This window comes from Athalia rosae, chromosome 3, assembly GCF_917208135.1.
Source record: "Athalia rosae chromosome 3, iyAthRosa1.1, whole genome shotgun sequence".
Lineage (NCBI taxonomy): Eukaryota > Metazoa > Arthropoda > Insecta > Hymenoptera > Athaliidae > Athalia > Athalia rosae.
This window is the reverse complement of record NC_064028.1, coordinates 18597678-18619709: the sequence shown is the minus strand read 5'-3', so window position 1 is coordinate 18619709 and position 22032 is coordinate 18597678. Positions and strand designations below refer to the sequence as shown.

General features: G+C 42.9%; 5 protein-coding genes across 9 annotated transcripts; 3 read left to right on the top strand and 2 right to left on the bottom strand.

The window, feature by feature from the left end:
* The first annotated feature begins 15 nt into the window (after nt 1–15).
* LOC105689766 lies at nt 16–12566 on the top strand. Of its 2 annotated transcripts, none has more exons than XM_025746711.2 (2): nt 16–45; nt 1910–12566. In XM_025746711.2, exons 1-2 carry the CDS (start codon nt 31–33, stop codon nt 12164–12166), a joined length of 10272 nt encoding a protein of 3423 aa, XP_025602496.2. In that variant the 5' UTR covers nt 16–30; the 3' UTR covers nt 12167–12566. The 2 variants fall into 2 exon arrangements, with proteins under 2 accessions (XP_025602496.2, XP_048508572.1); XM_048652615.1 differs by lacking the exon at nt 16–45 and adding an exon at nt 1571–1670.
* Nucleotides 12567–13361: 795 nt separating this feature from the next.
* LOC105689770 (histidine-rich glycoprotein-like) lies at nt 13362–15793 on the top strand. Of its 4 annotated transcripts, none has more exons than XM_012407040.3 (3): nt 13362–13878; nt 14554–15184; nt 15248–15793. In XM_012407040.3, the coding sequence occupies exons 1-3, from the start codon at nt 13627–13629 to the stop codon at nt 15628–15630; spliced, it is 1266 nt and encodes a 421-aa protein (XP_012262463.2). In that variant the 5' UTR covers nt 13362–13626; the 3' UTR covers nt 15631–15793. The 4 variants fall into 4 exon arrangements, with proteins under 4 accessions (XP_012262463.2, XP_020710176.2, XP_012262462.2 ...); XM_020854517.2 differs by having other exon boundaries at nt 13367–13878; nt 15233–15793; XM_012407039.3 differs by having other exon boundaries at nt 13367–13878; nt 15230–15793.
* A 2881-nt stretch (nt 15794–18674) lies between these two features.
* LOC105689794 lies at nt 18675–19546 on the bottom strand. Its single transcript, XM_012407073.3, has 3 exons — nt 19383–19546; nt 19084–19285; nt 18675–18989 (listed from the first exon to the last, which is right to left on the bottom strand). The coding sequence occupies exons 1-3, from the start codon at nt 19410–19412 to the stop codon at nt 18760–18762; spliced, it is 462 nt and encodes a 153-aa protein (XP_012262496.2). The 5' UTR covers nt 19413–19546; the 3' UTR covers nt 18675–18759.
* Nucleotides 19547–19710: 164 nt separating this feature from the next.
* On the top strand, nt 19711–20818 carry LOC105689792. Its single transcript, XM_012407070.2, has 3 exons — nt 19711–20085; nt 20161–20343; nt 20428–20818. The coding sequence occupies exons 1-3, from the start codon at nt 20044–20046 to the stop codon at nt 20692–20694; spliced, it is 492 nt and encodes a 163-aa protein (XP_012262493.2). The 5' UTR covers nt 19711–20043; the 3' UTR covers nt 20695–20818.
* Nucleotides 20777–21780, bottom strand: LOC105689793 (neuropeptide-like protein 31). Its single transcript, XM_012407071.3, has 3 exons — nt 21643–21780; nt 21247–21491; nt 20777–21141 (listed from the first exon to the last, which is right to left on the bottom strand). Exons 2-3 carry the CDS (start codon nt 21265–21267, stop codon nt 20830–20832), a joined length of 333 nt encoding a protein of 110 aa, XP_012262494.2. The 5' UTR covers nt 21268–21491; nt 21643–21780; the 3' UTR covers nt 20777–20829.
* Between the last annotated feature and the right edge of the window lie 252 nt (nt 21781–22032).

Here is a 22032-nt window from a genome sequence, read left to right as displayed (position 1 = left end):
AGGACCACTCTGATTCGCAAATCTACGGAAATGGCAAAACGCATTGTAAGTATATTAACTGTGTAGCGTTTTCGTTATTTGTTTGTGGGCTATTTTAACCGTTGCATTCAATTTAAATCAAGTTTGTTCAAAGATTTTGTAAATTTCTCAGGCCTTTCGGTCATGTACGACGGTGGATGAAAATATTGCCCTATTTGTTCGGACCGAAATTAATTAGTGTTAATTAGTTGGGAATGGTAATTCGAAGAGAAAAAAACAGAACGTGTTCATACGTGGATAATTTCATGCTGTTGTCCACAATCGGTGGAATTTTCAAATTTTCAGGCGGTTGAGAGTAGTAATATGGTAGATACATAGATATAATATATCTATGGTAGATATGGGAGTAGATATCATAGAGAGGAGAAGCGAATCGGTGACTGAAGATTTGTACCATCGACCGAATAGCTGCTGCAACAACTGCTGAATTGAGGAGAAAATTTCAGCTTTGGTAGCCGATAATTATCAGACGGCGCAACTACATGGTTCTTTTATCAAACGAGACTGACGTTCATGTATGATATGCTGACGTTTCGCATGTATTGTGAGCGCAATGAAAGAGTGGGGGGGGGGAGTGCGGTGGCTGTGCGTCTTCCGCAAGTTGCAATACTCGATTCGTAGGTCTTTCTTTTTTAAACGAAGAGAACGACCGATATTTCGAAATTGCCGTCATTATTTTTTGCCAAATCGTTTCCTTTTTCGGGCTCTATCATTTTTCACAATTTTCTGAACGAATCATCGTCATCCAAAGCTGCATCGGGTCATCGGATATTTATGAACAGATCCATTACTTTTCGACAAAATCTTGCTCACTTTGCATGCTCGATTCGCATGCCGAATTACATTGTTTTATCCCTCACACCAAACAGCAAAAAAATTCATATCCTGATTAAATTTTGTAAAACCCAAATCCACGGATGGAACGGACGTAATCTGGTAGATAGCTGTTCAGTTTATCAACTGCACGTAATCTAACTCTCGAATGTCATCTTTCTATCAAATTCACTTGTGAGACTCAAGCAACGAATGTGGCCAGCATGCGATATCCATAGCTGCATGAAATTTGCTTGGTTTATTAACGTATTTTTATTTTTTACATTCAAGTCGAGATTATTGAAAGTCAAATAAAAGCTACGTAATGAGAATAGATAAGGAGCCATGATTCTCTGACAAAGCTTCTCTTCCACCATTTTGTTAATTTGGGTTGCTAGAAATTTCAACGACCATCAACCCGATCGTGGGTACTGCTTGATAATCGGATGATTTGAATTGCCTTTGGAATCAGCTCCATTATCTGAATACTAAAGATAAAAATAGTAGCCCGGTATTTTGAGTATTGTATCGATGGTCCACGCGTTAGGTCGTCATTTGTGTTAGTTTTTCTATTGATTTAATTTTTTTCATTAGCCGGTCTCCAGATTATTCAACTGTGAGTAAATGTGATTGTGATACATGTAATTTCATGTCACGATACAGGGGTCATAGATAATTTTGGCGACTCTTGATCCCTGTTGGAGATTTATAAAGTCTAGAGGGACGTTGCTACAGTCATCAGTTTGGAATAGTTCGTTTAGCTTAATTACCGCCCATCAGGGCAGGATTTTAGCTCGCTCAAAATGGTCAAGTCAACGGTACGTGAAATTTTCTTTGCGATCCTACAATCATTACCGCGGTTGTTTGCGGGATTTTTATTGTGTTATTAGAATAAAAATTGATTTTGCGAAAGATCCGATCGTCCGTTTTTTCATGATCTCGTGATATTTTCGTACCTTGAAGTGATGTGTAATGTTGAAATTTTACTAACGTCATTTGTTCAGAATTTAATATCGCGAGTCGTTCGGAGTTTTTATTTTCAGAATTTCTTTTGCAGATTCTATTAGCGTTGTTGACGGTGGTCTGTCTAACTTGTGCTGTCCCATTTGGAAGACGCGCAGATAACAATGCCGGCCATAAATCCTTTGGAAATCCAGACGAACAGATAACGAGAGAAAATCGTCGATTCCATCAAGAGGATGATACGGATATTCCGAGGAGACGGGTAGCGCCAGTGCCTCGCCCGAGCAACAGAAATCAGCAGTATGATGATAACGATAGCCGCGAAGAGGCTCCGAAACAGACATCAGATCAGAGTCGTCATCGAAATCGTTTTGTTCAAAACGTTGACGAGTATGGGAACGTTGTTGAAAGTTCCGATGACTCGAGCGACTCCGATTGGGGTCGAGCAACTCCGGCTCAGCCGAGAACTTTGTACAAACACGATAATCGGCGAGTGTCCGATTATGAAAATGAGGGATATTCAAATCGGCCTCCGAAACGGTCGGGGAGCCAAAGTCGACGGTATTATGCAGACAAGAGTGGACATTTCACGGACGAATATGGCAACCGTGTGAGGCTTCCCGTTCGATCCGGAGATTCATCGGGAGGCAAAAAACAATGGCAAAGCTCTAATGATCCGGGAAAACAAGGACGTCAGCAGCATCGCATTGTTCAATATATCGATGAAAATGGTAATGTAGTCGAAAGCACCGATCAAGTAGTGGGATCCGAAGGATCAAGACAATTCGGACACTCGCATGCAGGACCAAGTGACAAGCGTAAACGTACGAAAGTCACATATTACGATCAGTACGGCAATGTTATTTCAGAACCAAAACAACGAGAACCGGAGCATAATTTTGAACGAACCAGACCATCGGTAAATTCGGAGAGAGGAACGCGACGACCGGGATACAAGGGTAGGCGGAAACCATTCCGTGTTGTGAGGATATATTACGATGCGAAAGGCAAGGTCATCGAAGATTCTGAACTACCGGAAGGATTCAATGGAGGAGCGAAGCGACGTCCTGGACATTGGAGTAGGAAACAAAGGAGGCCCTATCGTATCGTAACTACATACTACGACGGCGACGGCAACGTTATAGAAAATCCTGCTCAAGCAGAAGAACTCGACGAAGGTGGGAGTACACCTAACAGAAGAATACCCTATTACGTTATAATTACGTATGTATATGAAGATGACAGAGTCGCCGGGAACGCTGGTGATCCACACGTTTCGAATGGTTACCCAGGCCAATCTGGGAGTTCTAGAAAAAGAACACGGTTTAGACATTATCGTATCATATTCACGTATTTTGATGAGTACGGAAACGTCTTCACAGGTCCTACTCCAGTCGAAGATTCCATCAAATATCCCAGGCTGACAAAAAATTCCGTAGGAAGTTCTAACCAACGGATAAAAATTGGTAATAAATTCTATTACATTATATACAAATTCGTCGATGAAGACGGCAACATTCTCGACAGCCCTTTGCAACCGGAAATCTCCAATGAAAACCCGGTACGACATTCTGGTACAGAAGGAAATTCAGGCCGCGAGAGAAGACCAAAGGTCTATCGCATTGTAGTGGAATACGTAGATGAGGATGGTAATGTATTCGACAGTCACCTTCGTCCAGACGGCCACAGTCGAACATCGGGTCATGCGATATCCCATCCGAATGGTAAAAAAAGTAGAAAACCCTATCATTTCTTCATCTCGTATGTTGATTACGACGGTTACATTATTGGAAGTCCTGATCGACCAGAGGAAAGACCCGGTGGCAAACCGTACCGGATCGTAGTCACGTACGTAGATGACTCAGGCAAAGAAATTGCCACTCCTGATCAACCGAACAGCGACAGCTTCGATGAGTCCGAGACCGAGCCACAGGGCAACACCCGAACAAAACCAGTACGACCAGGATACCCTGAAGAAGACCCAAGACGACCGGGACGTCCGCATAAAAAAATCAGATATTACGACGAGGACGGCAATGTTGTCGATAACCCTGAATATCCAGAGGGATTCGATGAAAGCGAGACCGAGTCAGAGGGCAACGACGGAAAGCCAAGCCGACCTACATATCCAGCAGGAAAACCAGGTACATCCGAAGTTGTAATCAATGAGCGCTTCAAGGAAGTTGAGCCTGAAAACGATGAAAACCCAACATCGACGCCAAACAAGCCGAAAACCACGACACAACCCGATGAAACCGGTGATAATTACACTTCAGGAAAACCAGTACAGCCAGGATACCGTGAAGAAGACCCGAGACGACCGGGACGTCTGCATAAAAAGACGGTAAAAACACCGTATGGATTCGTAACCAGGTATTACGACGAGGATGGCAATGTTGTCGATAATCCTGAAAATCTAGAAGGATTCGATGAAACCGAAACCGAACCAGAGGGCAACACTCAAGGAAAACTACCACAGCCAGGGCAACCTCAAGTAGACCCAACACGACCGGGACGTCTGCATAAAAAGACGGTCAAAACGCCGCATGGATTCGTAATCAAATATTACGACGAGGATGGCAATGTTGTCGATAATCCTGAAAATCCAGAAGGATTCGATGAAACCGAGACCGAGCCAGAGGGCAACACTCAAGGAAAACTACCACAGCCAGGGCAACCTCAAGTAGACCCAACACGACCGGGACGTCTGCATAAAAAGACGGTCAAAACGCCGCATGGATTCGTAATCAAATATTACGACGAGGACGGCAATGTTGTCGATAATCCTGAAGATCCAGAAGGATTCGATGAAACCGAGACCGAGCCAGAGGGCAACACTCAAGGAAAACTACCACAGCCAGGGCAACCTCAAGTAGACCCAACACGACCGGGACGTCTGCATAAAAAGACGGTCAAAACACCGTATGGATTCGTAACCAGGTATTACGACGAGGATGGCAATGTTGTCGATAATCCTGAAGATCCAGAAGGATTCGATGAAACCGAGACCGAGCCAGAGGGCAACACTCAAGGAAAACTACCACAGCCAGGGCAACCTCAAGTAGACCCAACACGACCGGGACGTCTGCATAAAAAGACGGTCAAAACGCCGCATGGATTCGTAATCAAATATTACGACGAGGACGGCAATGTTGTCGATAATCCTGAAGATCCAGAAGGATTCGATGAAACCGAAATCGAACCAGAGGGCAACACTCAAGGAAAACTACCACAGCCAGGGCAACCTCAAGTAGACCCAACACGACCGGGACGTCTGCATAAAAAGACGGTAAAAACACCGTATGGATTCGTAACCAGGTATTACGACGAGGATGGCAATGTTGTCGATAATCCTGAAGATCCAGAAGGATTCGATGAAACCGAGACCGAGCCAGAGGGCAACACTCAAGGAAAACTACCACAGCCAGGGCAACCTCAAGTAGACCCAACACGACCGGGACGTCTGCATAAAAAGACGGTCAAAACGCCGCATGGATTCGTAATCAAATATTACGACGAGGATGGCAATGTTGTCGATAATTCTGAAAATCCAGAAGGATTCGATGAAACCGAGACCGAGCCAGAGGGCAACACTCAAGGAAAACTACCACAGCCAGGGCAACCTCAAGTAGACCCAACACGACCGGGACGTCTGCATAAAAAGACGGTCAAAACGCCGCATGGATTCGTAATCAAATATTACGACGAGGACGGCAATGTTGTCGATAATCCTGAAGATCCAGAAGGATTCGATGAAACCGAAATCGAACCAGAGGGCAACACTCAAGGAAAACTACCACAGCCAGGGCAACCTCAAGTAGACCCAACACGACCGGGACGTCTGCATAAAAAGACGGTAAAAACACCGTATGGATTCGTAACCAGGTATTACGACGAGGATGGCAATGTTGTCGATAATCCTGAAGATCCAGAAGGATTCGATGAAACCGAGACCGAGCCAGCGGGCAACACTCAAGGAAAACTACCACAGCCAGGGCAACCTCAAGTAGACCCAACACGACCGGGACGTCTGCATAAAAAGACGGTCAAAACGCCGCATGGATTCGTAATCAAATATTACGACGAGGACGGCAATGTTGTCGATAATCCTGAAAATCTAGAAAGATTCGATGAAACCGAAATCGAACCAGTGGGCAACACTCAAGGAAAACTACCACAGCCAGGGCAACCTCAAGTAGACCCAACACGACCGGGACGTCTGCATAAAAAGACGGTCAAAACGCCGCATGGATTCGTAATCAAATATTACGACGAGGACGGCAATGTTGTCGATAATCCTGAAAATCCAGAAGGATTCGATGAAACCGAGACCGAGCCAGAGGGCAACACTCAAGGAAAACTACCACAGCCAGGGCAACCTCAAGTAGACCCAACACGACCGGGACGTCTGCATAAAAAGACGGTAAAAACACCGTATGGATTCGTAACCAGGTATTACGACGAGGATGGCAATGTTGTCGATAATCCTGAAGATCCAGAAGGATTCGATGAAACCGAGACCGAGCCAGAGGGCAACACTCAAGGAAAACTACCACAGCCAGGGCAACCTCAAGTAGACCCAACACGACCGGGACGTCTGCATAAAAAGACGGTCAAAACACCGTATGGATTCGTAACCAGGTATTACGACGAGGATGGCAATGTTGTCGATAATCCTGAAAATCCAGAAGGATTCGATGAAACCGAGACCGAGCCAGAGGGCAACACTCAAGGAAAACTACCACAGCCAGGGCAACCTCAAGTAGACCCAACACGACCGGGACGTCTGCATAAAAAGACGGTAAAAACACCGCATGGATTCGTAATCAAATATTACGACGAGGACGGCAATGTTGTCGATAATCCTGAAAATCCAGAAGGATTCGATGAAACCGAGACCGAGCCAGAGGGCAACACTCAAGGAAAACTACCACAGCCAGGGCAACCTCAAGTAGACCCAACACGACCGGGACGTCTGCATAAAAAGACGGTAAAAACACCGCATGGATTCGTAATCAAATATTACGACGAAGACGGCAATGTTGTCGATAATCCTGAAGATCCAGAAGGATTCGATGAAACCGAGACCGAGCCAGAGGGCAACACTCAAGGAAAACTACCACAGCCAGGGCAACCTCAAGTAGACCCAACACGACCGGGACGTCTGCATAAAAAGACGGTAAAAACGCCGCATGGATTCGTAATCAAATATTACGACGAGGATGGCAATGTTGTCGATAATCCTGAAGATCCAGAAGGATTCGATGAAACCGAGACCGGGCCAGAGGGCAACACTCAAGGAAAACTACCACAGCCAGGGCAACCTCAAGTAGACCCAACACGACCGGGACGTCTGCATAAAAAGACGGTCAAAACGCCGCATGGATTCGTAATCAAATATTACGACGAGGACGGCAATGTTGTCGATAATCCTGAAGATCCAGAAGGATTCGATGAAACCGAGACCGAGCCAGAGGGCAACACTCAAGGAAAACTACCACAGCCAGGGCAACCTCAAGTAGACCCAACACGACCGGGACGTCTGCATAAAAAGACGGTAAAAACACCGTATGGATTCGTAACCAGGTATTACGACGAGGATGGCAATGTTGTCGATAATCCTGAAGATCCAGAAGGATTCGATGAAACCGAGACCGAGCCAGAGGGCAACACTCAAGGAAAACTACCACAGCCAGGGCAACCTCAAGTAGACCCAACACGACCGGGACGTCTGCATAAAAAGACGGTAAAAACACCGTATGGATTCGTAACCAGGTATTACGACGAGGATGGCAATGTTGTCGATAATCCTGAAGATCCAGAAGGATTCGATGAAACCGAGACCGAGCCAGAGGGCAACACTCAAGGAAAACTACCACAGCCAGGGCAACCTCAAGTAGACCCAACACGACCGGGACGTCTGCATAAAAAGACGGTAAAAACACCGCATGGATTCGTAATCAAATATTACGACGAGGACGGCAATGTTGTCGATAATCCTGAAAATCCAGAAGGATTCGATGAAACCGAGACCGAGCCAGAGGGCAACACTCAAGGAAAACTACCACAGCCAGGGCAACCTCAAGTAGACCCAACACGACCGGGACGTCTGCATAAAAAGACGGTCAAAACGCCGCATGGATTCGTCATCAAATATTACGACGAGGACGGCAATGTTGTCGATAATCCTGAAAATCCAGAAGGATTCGATGAAACCGAGACCGAGCCAGAGGGCAACACTCAAGGAAAACTACCACAGCCAGGGCAACCTCAAGTAGACCCAACACGACCGGGACGTCTGCATAAAAAGACGGTAAAAACACCGCATGGATTCGTAATCAAATATTACGACGAGGACGGCAATGTTGTCGATAATCCTGAAAATCCAGAAGGATTCGATGAAACCGAGACCGAGCCAGAGGGCAACACTCAAGGAAAACTACCACAGCCAGGGCAACCTCAAGTAGAGCCAAGCCGACTTACATACCCAGCAGGAAAACCAGGTACGTCCGAAGTTGTAATCAATGAGCGCTTCAAGGAAGACGAACCTGAAGACGATAAAAACTCAACATTGAGGCCAAACAAGCCGAAAACCACGACACAGCCCGATGAAACCGGTGAAAATTCAACTTCAGGAAAACCAGTACAGCCAGGATACCGTGAAGAAGACCCGAGACGACCGGGACGTCCGCATAAAAAAACGATAAAAACTCCGCATGGATTCGTAATCAAATATTACGACGAGGACGGCAATGTTGTCGAAAACCCTGAAAATCCAGAAGAATTCGATGATACCGAGACTGAGCCGGAAGATAAGACTGGTAATTCGAATCATCCAGGTAGTGGCAATAAAAAACCACGCAAAAAGCCTTACCGAGTTGAAGTCGAATTTTACGATGAAAACGGTAAGATTGTCGAGAACCCCGATGAATTCGAAGTCTTCAATGAAAGTCTAAGTATTCCAGGTAATAATACCAATGATTCAAGACAATCAGAACATCCCGAAGGAAATCCCAGGAAGAAGCATATCCGAGTGGTAGTCAAATATTACGATGAGGATGGTAATATTGTGAACAACCCTGATCAAACAGAAGGTCCTGACGGAACTGCGAACGAACCAAACCCCACTTCAGGCCAACCTGGACATGTAACTGCAGGGGATGGACAGTTGGGACGTCCAGATGGAAAACCTAGTAAAAAACCCTATCACGTTATAGTTACGTATCTAGATGAAGATGACAAAGAGTTCGAAAACCTTGATCATCCAGAAGGTTCGGGTGGTCAACCGAGTCAACCAGAAAGTTTGACGGAGCGACCAAATGGTAAACGTTATCGTGTCAAGATCACTTATATCGATGGAGATGGCAACATCGTCAAGGATCCAAGTCATCCTACAGGTCTTGATGGAATTTCGGGTGAACCGGGCAATCTGATAGGAAGTCCTGGACAGCCGATAAAAATTGGCAATAAAACCTATCACATCAAATACGAGTACGTCGATGAAGACGGCAATGTTCTCGATAGCCTTTTGCAACCAGATGTCTTGGATAAAAACCCAGTACAACCCGGAAGTTCGGAAGAAATTCCAGGTCGTAGAAGACGGCCTAAAATCTATCGCATTGTGATTAAATATGTAGATGAGAACGGTCGTGTGTACGACAATCTCGTTCAACCTGAGAGCCCAGTCGGAGCTGGAAAACATTCGGAAAGTCCGAACGAAAAACCAAGTAGAAAACCCTATCATTACCGCGTCACCTATGTTGATTACGACGGCCACGTTATCGAGAGTCCTGATCGGCCAGAGGAAAGACCAGCGGACAAACCGTACCGCATCATAGTCACGTGCGTAGATGATTCGGGTAAAGTTATTCCTGATCCTGAAGAACCGAAAAATAGCAGCGGTCTTCCACGTCAGCCAGGTAGCTCACAATTCGATCCATCGCAGGCGAGAAACTTCGAAATAACACCAGGTCGAAAACCTCATCACGCTCTAGTTACTTATGTATATGACGATGACGAAGATTTTGAGAATTCGGATCATCCGGAAAGCTCAGGTCAACCTGGAACTTCTAAAAAAAGACCACGTGGTAAATTTTATTACGTCATAATTACGTATATTGATGAGTATGGCAACGTCGTCCAGGATCCTAGTAAACCTAAGAGTTCCGATGAACACCCAGGACAAACGGAAAGTTCAATAGGAAGTCCTGAGCAACCGATAAAAGTAGGTGGTAAAACCTATCACATTAAATATGAGTACGTCGATGAAGACGGCAATGTTTTCGACAGTCTTTTGCAACCAGACATCTCGGATGCAAGTACGGGACAACCAGAAAGTCCTCAAAATATACCAGAACGTCGGCGAAGAACCAAAGTCTATCGTGTTGTAATAAAATACGTAGATGAGGATGGTAATGTTTTGGATGGCCTCAATCAACTGGGGGGCTCTGGTGAAGGTCCGAGCCAACCAGGATCTGTTGTCGTAGATAAAAAGTCTCCAGGTGCCATTGTTCTCAAAGAAAATCCAGAGAATCGTGATGATGGAAGTATAGGGCATCCGGAATCAGAGGGACGAGAATCAAACGAACCGATAAGACTAATTACCAAAACCCTTCGCCCAGTTTACAAGTATATAGATCAGGATGGCAATGTTTTCGATCACATTCCATCAGAAGACTCTGATGAGAGTTCAGTTCAACCAGGAAAACCAGGAGAAAAAAAGATACCTAGAGTCTATCGCATTAAAGTCACATATGTTGATGTAGATGAAGATGGAAATGATGGTGTAGTAAGTGTAGGAGGAAAAGTTGATGGAGGCATCAGTGGAGGTGTAAATGGAAATGTAGGAAGCAACGTTGGGGGAGGAATCGACGCAAATGCAGGTGGAAATGTGGGAGGAACAGTAGATAGAAAGATTGGTGGAACTGCTGATGGAAATGTAGGAGGCAATGTTGGAAGGGAAATTGACACAGGTGTAGGTGGAAATGTGGGAGGCAAAGCTGACGGAAGAATCGGCGGAACTGCCGATGGAAACGTAGGGGGCAATGTTGAAGGACGAATCGGTGGAACTGCAGATGGAAACGTAGAGGGCAATCTCGGAGGAGGAATCGATGCAAATGCAGGTGGAAACGTAGGGGGTAATGTTGGAGGGGGAATCGACGCAAGTGCAGGTGGAAACGTGGGAAGCAATCTCGGAGGAGGAATCGATGCGAATGCAGGTGGAAACGTAGGGGGCAATGTTGGAGGAGGAATCGACGCAAATGCAGGTGGAAATGTAGGGGGCAATGTTGGAGGAGGAATAGACGCAGGTGCAGGTGGAAACGTGGGAAGCAATCTCGGAGGAGGAATCGATGCGAATGCAGGTGGAAATCTGGGAGGCAATGTCGGAGGAGGAATCGACGCAGGCGCAGGTGGAAACGTGGGAGGCAATGTTGGAGGCCGAATCGGTGGAACTGCAGATGGAAACGTAGAGGGCAATCTCGGAGGAGGAATCGATGCAAATGCAGGTGGAAACGTAGGGGGTAATGTTGGAGGAGGAATCGACGCAGGTGCAGGTGGAAACGTAGGGGGCAATCTCGGAGGAGGAATCGACGCAGGTGCAGGTGGAAACGTAGGGGGCAATCTCGGAGGAGGAATCGACGCAGGTGCAGGTGGAAACGTAGGGGGCAATCTCGGAGGAGGAATCGACGCAGGCGCAGGTGGAAATTTGGGAGGCAATCTCGGAGGAGGAATCGACGCAGGCGCAGGTGGAAATTTGGGAGGCAATGTTGGAGGAGGAATCGACGCAGGCGCAGGTGGAAATTTGGGAGGCAATGTTGGAGGAGGAATCGGAGTAGGTACACATGGAAACACGGGAGGAAATGTTGGAGGTGGAATAGGAGTTGGTTGGGGCGGAAATGCCGGTACAGGAACAGGTTGGGGATGGGGCAAAAATACCGGAGGAAACGTCGGAGGTACAGCTGGAATTGGTTGGGGTGTGAATAGCGGTAAAGGAATTACCTGGCCATGGGGAACAAATGCCGGAGGAAATATCGGAGTCGGAACGGCAGGCACTTGGGGTGGAAAAGCTGGTGCGGGAACTGGTGGACGTGTAGGTACGGGATGGGGATGGGGAGGAAATGCAGGTACAGGTGGTAGTAGTGGGTCGAGATGGGGAAGCAATATAGGAATTTCTGGCATGGGAGGAGGATTTGACGTAAACGCATCAAAAAATGTCGGTGGTACAGGAGGTGTGAGCGGTGGAAGTTCAATGGGATGGGGAGGAAAGATTGGTGAATGGGGAGAGAAGATTGCCGGTTGGGGGGGAATTACAGGTAATGACAAAAAACATGTTGGACACCGCTGGGGTTAATAAAACATGCTCGAAGATATGAGTTCACTCATTGCATCATTCTTTTACGGTATTTCGAGATTGAAAAATAGACGACGTTTCATCAAATCAAACCTTTCAATAACCACTTGTGCAATTTAAATTCAGAAATTAGTTGATGTCCTACGAAATAGGGTAGAAATAATGTGACTGTCACATATTTAAATGGTGCTGCTTGAATCTTTCATTCAATAGAATGGACAAGGTTTCTCACAATTAAGGTGTTTCATAAATTTGTTTATAAACACGAGTTCAAAGGTCTTACAATAAGATGCATTCAATTTTTTATCTGTCATATCGATTGTGAATAACTCCGTTCGATAATTTTTTCTTTACGATACAAAATTTAATCTTATACTTGAATTAAATCGATTATCATCAACTTGATGTGTGTAATGTTTGATGCCCTATCCATTATCCCAAGTATTACATTATACGAATATTTCAGAAGTATCAGTGAAATCAAATGAATTAATAAATTCAGCATTTCGTCCAATAATGCAAATCAAAACGACTTGTTTGACACGATTGACCTTTAGATGATCAGGTGGTCATCGCGTGTTTGCAGATAGATTACGTGTCATGTATGGCCAAAAGCGTGACAATGCTGTATTGATCATTCATTAGCTAGCATTACAATTTGTCGATTATTTTTCGCATGCAGTTTGTGTCGGATTTATCGCTGCAATGAACTTTTTCTTTCTCTGCTCATAAACTGTGGTCAGTCACGATCAGTCAAAATATATCCACTCGTGCATTTTTTACAGACTGGCGGGCAATTACTTTGCAAATTCATGAATCTGACTTCAAAGACAATTATTCGATTCCCAAGTCCTTCGAAGCCAGTTGACCTTCAAGTTATTCTATTGTCATATTGCAGCAGTTTTATTCTCAAAGATAAAGTCATAATCAGTGATTGCGGAGAAACGCTGAGAAGATTCTCTTTTTGGATATAAATATCTTCCTTCGAGTCCTTGATTCCTAACTTTGGTGGCCATTGTGAGTGAATTTCGAAAACTGGTACGCTATGGAAGTCGATGCTCAAAAAGTGCCGACACTGGAGTCTATGTAATGCATACATATTTATCTAGTACTACAAACTACAAAAGCGACTACAGGTAAACTCGTAACGACATTATACGTATAAATGCGAGTTAAGGTTAAATATATAAGGAGTCCACAAGCCTTTCCCCGATTCAGTTAAGAATCGTTGCTAGTCGTTGATAGATATCCGTGACGTCTTCTTCTTCGGCGCGATTGACTCACAGATAGCGGTGACGTCAGAGTGGTATTTTTTCACAATTAAAATAGCAAAAAGAAATAGAAGAAAAAACCACAAAGTGAAAGTTAACATGATTATCGCAACAATCATATTATTGGATTCCATATAATAATCGCACTGATATCGTTTTCAATTTTCATCGGTTTCGCGGAGGAAAATCATGTTCATGATTAATCTCATCTTGTTAGCTGCGGCTCTCGCCGGCTGTAGCAATATTCAGGCTACTCCTATATTTTCTGGACTTGGTCTCAGCAGGAGTTTGTGGCCGGTTGATCGTGTCTTCCAAGATCGATTTCATGTCGGACAAGGCCGTTCATGGAATAAAAATAACGAGCCACCTCAAGACCACCCAACGATAATTGATAGCAATGACGAATCAGAGTTGGAGCAAGATCGTGGAAAAAGCGACTACGTACGTATCATGTTGGTTTCCTAACTTCTTTTTATTTCTTTAGTTTTTCGTTGTTTTTTTTTTGTCTCATTGTCAGTATGGAACTACACTTGCACGTGTAGTAGATAAAATTTAGATTTTTTAAGGAATTTAGGAGATAACGCAATGACAGCTCGATTTTGACATCTCTAGTCAGGTGAGATTGAAAAACCGTTAATTTATTGATCGGCGAATTTCTTATTCATGGAGCTAATAGCCTCCAGGTACGGGTTTGCCTATTGCGTTATTCCAGGAGTCGATATTCCGCATATTTGAACGAGTTTGTCCGGGATCTTTGAGTAGATATACATATGATAAGATTTACAGATAATTAGGTAGTTGCATTGGACACTGATTGTAAACCGGAAATGAAACAGTTTTGGGAATAGCATGATCACGAGGAAACTATCACTTGTTATTTAATCACGCAAGGAAGTATTTTCATAAAAAAGTCTCAGTGAGACAGTATTTTTTTTGTGAGTTCGGCGAAACGAAAATTTTTTGCGTATACCGCAGTGACCGGAGAGGTTTTCAGGGTCATTAAGGAAGAATCTGACGTGAAATTTGCAATGTGCTGCCGGAAAGAAAAAGGACCTGGATAAACCAAATCGATAATTTTTTTCTTCTATTCAAGTAGCATTACAATTGTTGTTTCAGGATCGACAACCGAATGAAGATTACATGGTTCCTATAGATCAGTGTTGGGCCATTGTGAACCAGTCCCCGAATGATCGGCGAACGATGCGTGCCAGACCTCTTGGATATCCACGTCAAGAGGAACGAGAAGAATATAACGGCGGTGACACGCGACAGCAATACTTCGACTCTGGCCCTCTCAATCCTCCTGGTCATAACCACCGTAAAAATACCTGGAGAACGCATCCCCTGCCATTCCATCATCGTGGAAATCACCACAATCCACATATAGATCGACACCCAGCATCACAATATCTGTTAACACTACCGGGTCAAGTTCAACATCCTCAACCCTTCCCACATCCGCATCCGCATCCGCACCCGCACCCGCACCCTCATCCACATCCACATCCAGGTCACCATGACAAGCCATTTCCCCATCCACGCCCAGATCATCATCCTCCCCATCCACACCCGCATCCAAATCCACATCTACATCTAGATCAAGAACCAGATTTGGAATATACTTTGTCATATGAACGCCCGAATCAGCAGCCGCAACCTTTCCCGCATCCGCCGCATCATGGCGAAGAACATCCCAAACCATTTCCACGTCCACTACCGCCGGCCCCGACGCATCATCCTCATGGCGGTAATAAATACGAACTAGAACTCTGCCAAGATAACACCGACTCAGAAGATATGATTATTCCAGGCATCGTGGATCAAGCGTCAAAATTGGGAGGATTTGGAGCCGATGACGTGACCCCGAGTACCACGGTCGTAAGTTCTGGAACCTCGACGACTGAATTCGATTGGAACAGTTACTCCGTTCCAACAGAACCGGAAAGTTCAAGCGAAGCGACAACTGAAAAGAGTGATTCAACTAACGTTGGCCCAATAAAATCGACAACGGAATTCGATTGGAATAATTATTTCGTTCCAACGAAACCGAAAACCGACGATGACCCGGTTGCCGTTACGAATAATCCGGTGAAAACTACGACGGAATTTGATTGGAACAATTATTTTGTCGAGGCCTCACCTGATAATCCCGGTGGTATCGGATCGATCGATATTAGAGGAGATTTTTCGTAGAAAATCGAGCTTCATTTTTCCAGTTATTTTTTTTGGCTACGGTAGTTACCAAAGTTTTACACATATACAAATATAAACGTAATTGTATAATGATGTAGTATGTAAGTTTTCATTTGAGTTTTTGTACAATCTTTGTAAATAAAATTCACATACGTCAATTTGATTCGATTTTTCGTGCGCATGATTTTTAATGGAAAAAAAATCAATATAATCATTACTCTCATTACTTCAATTTTTCTTTCATCTTGTGCAAATTACGGAAGTTCCTTCCAGTTTCATCGGTTTTTATGCTCGATAATTAACGCAATGTGTTTGAAAATTTCGTCAAAAGATCAACCGTCGAAATTTACGACGAAAATCACGAAAGAAACAACGAAAAAGTCAATATTCATATTCTCAGTTCTGCACAAGTGTAAGAGAAGGAAGGCATTTCAGTTGTGTTATCGTTACATGTATATTACGAGCCGATTCCACGGCAAATCGTTAGATTATATAAACAGGTATACATACACCTAGGTGTTGGTGATCATCAATGTTAAAATATAGCAAGAAAATTACCAAACAATAATCAAAATGCGTCATAGGTCAAGGCATAATTTCCACGAGGCGATGATTAAAATAATTAAGAATACATACAGATATTGTAATGTAGAAATTTGTATTATTTACATCGGATATGCTGTCCCAGCGACCACCACCACTTTTAATTCTGCAATGACCTCTGCGGCGTCTTATGCTGCTGCTTCTTGTTTTTATTTTTTTTTTCTTCGTCCGCTACTTGCCTACCGTCCACCTCTGTGTCGTCCGTTTGAACAAAGTCATGTATACCCAGCGAGGCTTCGTACGATTGTAATCGACACCAACTTGGGTAACATGGACACGATAGCGCGAAATGCGCACTATTTTAGAAATAAGAATCTGAACATTGATCAGAAACTAGAGAGCGCAATTGATTGAATTGCATTTTTAATTGTATCTATTATATTATTACATAATTATAACCATTTTTTTTCTCCCATGAAAGGATCAATTTTTATACACAGAAACAAATTCACGCGAACACATGAATGCATAATATACGCTATAATATATCCATTTTATACCGTCAGCTTTTACGGAGGTCAGTAGCCTCCGATCATTTTTTTTTTCACTTCATCTCTAATTTTGTTTTTCTTGTTTGTTAATTTGTTTTATTTCACTTAATTTCCTAATTATACACCCACGGAATAAGGGCCTTGCCAAGAATGCATGGATGCAGCAATATATATGATCAACAGTTAGGTTGGCTTCGACTTGAGACCTCGTATCGCCTCAGGGTAGAGAAATACATACGAGTCAAGTTTCACAACCGCAAAGAAGAATAATTAAAATGGTAATAGATTTGAACCACTACGGTCATCGTCCGAACCGATAATTATTGCACAATCTGGTGGGCAGTGAACCGCTACGTCCGCATCCACAGGTGCAATAAAACAAAGCGTACAAAACAAAAAGGTTGAGGAGAAAAAAGAAGACGACATTTCTAGAATCATTCAGCCGCACTGGTCGAACTATGATCATTGCGATTACGTTATATCATGGTTCAGATTTGCAACATTCCGAAACCAAAGATTATTTTTTGACAATTCGCACGCGTCAACTGATATAACATGGACCAGGGTATCGGTTTTTTTGCATTTATTTATTTTTTTATTTTCAGATTAAGGTATAGTAACGTATCAGAAGACCCAAAGTAACGTTTGTTCGTTGTTTCCTTTTTTTTTTTTTTCGCCATTCCCCAAGAAACTTTAGGAGATCCTCTCAGGAGCGAGAATTTTTCGATAACGGCAGAAATTGAAAAAAGATTTTGTGCTTGATTATTTTGTGAAAGGACAAACACAAGCAAATGGAAATGGTTTTTTCTCATTGGTCGTCATGCATTCGATCCTCGGAGTTATTCAGAATCGTTGTCGCCATTGTTATTATAATTGTCACTTTTGTATTTTTGAAATTTTTACGATAACGAAGTTCACTTGACAGGATATTGTGTACAGGTGTGATATGATGCTGTAATTGATTGGCTTCGGTGTATGTATTCACATGTATTAGACATACCTTGTTGCAATGCGCGCTTCGAAGCCAATTAGAAGTTTTCTATTGCCCAACTTCTCTTTTAACTGTGCGAGCCGTAGGGCCAAAAGCGTCTCTTGCCGCGTATATAAGTTCCGGCGATGTGATCCTGCCCTTCAAATCTCATTCTGACCTTCTTCAAGTTACCGTACGCCACGGCAGTGCTAAGTGTGTGCTAAGAAGAATCTTTGAGATATAGAATCTCAAAGATATAGGCGTCAAAATATAAAAGTGCATAAAGAAATTACATACACTCAAATCATGCAGACGAAGATATTAACTCTGGTGAGTAGACATTGAAAAACTAAAGATTCCGAACTGGAACACTTGAAATTATCGTAGAAAAGAATCGGGCAAATAATAAATAAAGACTCACGACGAGTCGGATTCGCGGCACTGGTGATTTTATCTGTTCATTAAGATTTTTCTGTTTGTTTTTTTTTTTTTTTTCTTTTTTTTTTCTCTTTTTTATCAAATAGATGATCGCGTTTCTCTGCGTCGGTTATTCCCGAGCAATTCCAACTTGGGGTTTGAGTTTAGGACCCCCGAGAGGTCCGGGTTGGAGCGATAACGCCGCCGCTGCCGCTGCTACAGGAGGACTTTATCCAGCTATAGCAAATCCCTACAGTAGTTACGGATACGCTCCAGGATCGTCTCCTGCAGTTTATTTTGGATCCTATTCGCAGAGCCCAACGTTCCCCGGTTACACACCCGGTCTTTACGGTCTCGGATATCTAAACTTGAGAGGCTGATATCTTTAATTATATATTATTAATTATGATACAATTTGTACCCTATGATTTTATACTTTTGTTTTTATGTCTCGCAACTCGAGAGCTTCTTTTTTCCGAAGTGTAAAAAAACGAAAAAACAAAACAGAATAAATTTTTGCAAAATTGAGATGAAGCTTTGTAGATGATAATACGGTTGAGCAATCTTTGTTTTTTTTTTTCTTTTAATTAGGATAATGATGTTTATTATACTTTATTCCGATAAGTTGGGTTTATATTTATACGAAATTCAGCTACTGAACCCTAGGCAGTCGGAGATTAAATGATGTGGAGTTTGAAGCCGCTTGCTTTGACTTTTTTTTAGAAGAGATGTAAGATTAATTGCACGGGCAACTTCGTCGAGAACTCGACCGATGTCTTTAATTAGAGAAGATTGAACCTTGAGGATCGTTTTCTCCAACTTCAGACTTCCCTTCGACAAAATGCCCCCGTATTCGTTTCCCAGTAATCGTTCCGGTCCTCAAAAATGAACGTAGATATAATTTTCTGTTTCTTCTTGATTTCCAACAATTCACAATCGAATGTTGAATTTTATCGGTTATCTAAAACTCACCCGATGCTCGCTGCAGTGGTGATTCTGCGGGCCATATGACGAAAGAATAATGCAGAACGTCCTTGAACAAGGTCAGAATATCGCCGAATAAAGTTGGAAACGTGTCTTCGTAAACGGTGCATGATTTTTTCAATCGGGAATGATAATCGTCGCTTAAATTCAACGCTGATGAACGAACTCCGATAACGTTGGAAGATAACATCTGTAAATTTTGATCGATTACAAAATTTATTTATTATTTTTTAATATTACACAGGCATTCGTTGAATTTCGGAGTCGAAATTCTCATAGAAACTCACATGGAGTAGGAGAAAGAAGAAGAACAGCATCGTGACTGCAACCGCTGGTTAATAATTAATATTTCTGGTATTTTTTTTATCAGAATTAATGAAACCTCCACAGAAGACTTTTGACATCTGAAGCTCAGAATTATAATTGTGAGTTTCAATCGGAGTTCGATTCTCGGAGGATTTAGTCGACGAGAGTAATTTCATTTTTCATTTGTAGTTAAACTCGGCGTTGAATTTTTCTAGCTTTTATCGCCAGCTGTTATATATACACGCATACATGCTCCATTGTGAGAACCATTATTTTTCTGTGCAAACAAACTCTACAGGTGGAATTTATCCGGGAGTGAAGAATTCAAGGTTCCAAGAGGTCATACATTATTTATTTATAAAAAGTAAGATTCCGAAAATACTCTTATAGAAATGCTGTACACTTTGGGAAAATTAAAAAACTAGCCTCATATGAAACCTAATCATAAAAATCGAATAATAATCCCATAAAGACCGTACAAGCCAAGTGATTCGACCTGCATCTGATTCTTGCCTTTGTATTTCGTCAACCAAGCGCCTCAACTCTGCCTACGGCGTAGCGCAGTCCGAAAAACGACATCATGAGTTCATTCGAAAAATCAGAGGCAAAGACTTGAGGAGCTGTACCTTATCTCCAACAGAAATGTGGTCTTTATTATTTCAAGTATTAACGGTATATTTCCAGGTAGTTATATGATATTTAGTTTTCTGCAAAATCAATTATTTCGCGTATCAGATTTGATTAGTTTTTTCTCTGTAGATGTCAATTATACGAGCAACATTCAGCGAAAATTGGAATACCGAAACTGTGAAAAACGACGGTGAACATCTGATGAGATCAAATATAACGAATTTCCCTTCGAATTCTGTGACCCTTTCGAGACGACCAAGTTCCGTATGGGGTTGCGACAACTATTCAGCGGCTGTTTACGTTTTTACAAAGGTGATGGAGATATACTTATGTCCTCTAATGTTTTGTGGCCATCAAAACCTGCTGTTCTTGCAATTCTACTATCTGTGTTTTTAGAGAGCCGCAATTTTTGCGAAAGAATTGACGAATTACTTAGAAGCTTCGAATTCGGATTTGATGCTAAATGCTGAAAATTATACTGCTCACGCCGCACTTTCGGGCAAGGAACAAAAAATCAAAGTACTTCGTGCCGGGATCGAAGTTTACAGAGATCTCAACATTATTTCGAAGATCCTATGGCAAGATTCTTGGAACGCAATCTCATTGCTTGGAGAACAATTGTCGGACGAACTGGAAACCCAAATTTCTAGGATGACTTTTTGATCCAGAAATTATAGAGATCAATCGGCAGACAAAAGATGTACTTGAATTGACCGATGAAATTCAAAGTTGGTCATTCGTAGCATTTTAAATTAATTTCAGATTTATTATAAATTGTTTGAAATTACATCGTCGTTATTAATGATAATAAGGGAAGCAGGCCGGATTGAAACCTCCGTAGTAATATCCGCAGCCCGGCCTTCCGTACAAACTCAACCCTACCAACCCGATGCCTCCACCAAGTCCGACGAATCCAGGTCTTCCAAAACCAGGTCGGCCATATCCACCAAAATGACCAAATCCACCGTAATGACCGAATCCACCAATTCCACCGTAATGACCGAATCCACCAAATCCACCAAAACGACCGGATCCACCCCCATGACCGATACCACGGCAGGATATTAAACCAGGTGCTGTAGTGAGAATTAGGACGCAGCAAATGATCAGCTGAAAATTATAAACAAACGGCACCGATCTAGATCCAGATCCCATAACAATAAACAATTGATGTAATAATCCCTGATCATTGTCTTGATGATTACAAGTACTCACTATCGCTAAATTTGGTCGCATCGTATCGCTTAGAATACGTATGAAATACTTCGGAGGTCACTGTCACTCAGTACAAATAATCGGAATGATCCAAAAACGAGATTCTGGTTCGAGTCTGGCTTCTTCTCGCTGCTGACTGAATGCCACTAAATGTGGGGCCGAATATTCCGTTCTCATATATAGATGGATGGACGTCTGTCGGTAGCGTCGTACCTCAATACCAGCCTGATATTTGTTAATTGGATCTGCAAATGACGAAATCGTTGCGAATAATCATGTTCTTTCCCCGTACCATCCCGTTTATAGCGGACCCAAAGTCATCATCAGTCGCACGCTTAACGAGAAATACAAATAAATGTCACTTTGGAAAGGATGTTCCAGCTTTATGGATCTTACTTAATTGAACACATCGCTTGAAATCAATCAGTCTCTACTATCTGAGAATTTCCACGGTAAACTGTGCAGAAATCGATGCGGTTTCAAAAGTTCGAAGAGATAGAACTCGGCAAAATATAAAAATTCGATAAAATTTCTACGCCGTTCTTCACTGACGTATGTCAGCTCTGGAATACGGAAGATTTATTGAGACCCAAATGATTAACGCTCGTTTAGTAAATTACCACCCTCGCGCGCACCGTCTTGACCTTAGAAAAAGGTACTAATTTCACTTCGTTGAATGTGTTAGCTGAGAATTGAATTGCCCGTGACATTTTGTATTTTGAAGGACGATTATCACGACTGTTTGAGACGTAACTCACTGGAGTAACAGAATCATACATGAGTATA

What these genes read in the sequence shown, in the direction of transcription:
- LOC105689770 (XM_012407038.3), top strand. Translation starts at nt 13,627, where the DNA reads ATGTTCATGATTAATCTCATCTTGTTAGCTGCGGCTCTCGCCGGCTGT. An exon ending in ATCGTGGAAAAAGCGACTAC is followed by an intron (nt 13,879 to 14,553) that starts GTACGTATCATG and finishes TTGTTGTTTCAG; the next exon opens with GATCGACAACCGAATGAAGA.
- LOC105689794 (XM_012407073.3), bottom strand. Translation starts at nt 19,412, where the DNA reads ATGCTGTTCTTCTTCTTTCTCCTACTCCAT. An exon ending in TCTTCTTTCTCCTACTCCAT is followed by an intron (nt 19,286 to 19,382) that starts GTGAGTTTCTAT and finishes CAAAATTTACAG; the next exon opens with ATGTTATCTTCCAACGTTAT. An exon ending in ACCACTGCAGCGAGCATCGG is followed by an intron (nt 18,990 to 19,083) that starts GTGAGTTTTAGA and finishes TTCATTTTTGAG; the next exon opens with GACCGGAACGATTACTGGGA.
- LOC105689792 (XM_012407070.2), top strand. Translation starts at nt 20,044, where the DNA reads ATGTGGTCTTTATTATTTCAAGTATTAACGGTATATTTCCAG. An exon ending in TATTAACGGTATATTTCCAG is followed by an intron (nt 20,086 to 20,160) that starts GTAGTTATATGA and finishes TTTTCTCTGTAG; the next exon opens with ATGTCAATTATACGAGCAAC. An exon ending in CTGTTTACGTTTTTACAAAG is followed by an intron (nt 20,344 to 20,427) that starts GTGATGGAGATA and finishes CTGTGTTTTTAG; the next exon opens with AGAGCCGCAATTTTTGCGAA.
- LOC105689793 (XM_012407071.3), bottom strand. Translation starts at nt 21,267, where the DNA reads ATGCGACCAAATTTAGCGATA. An exon ending in TGCGACCAAATTTAGCGATA is followed by an intron (nt 21,142 to 21,246) that starts GTGAGTACTTGT and finishes TATAATTTTCAG; the next exon opens with CTGATCATTTGCTGCGTCCT.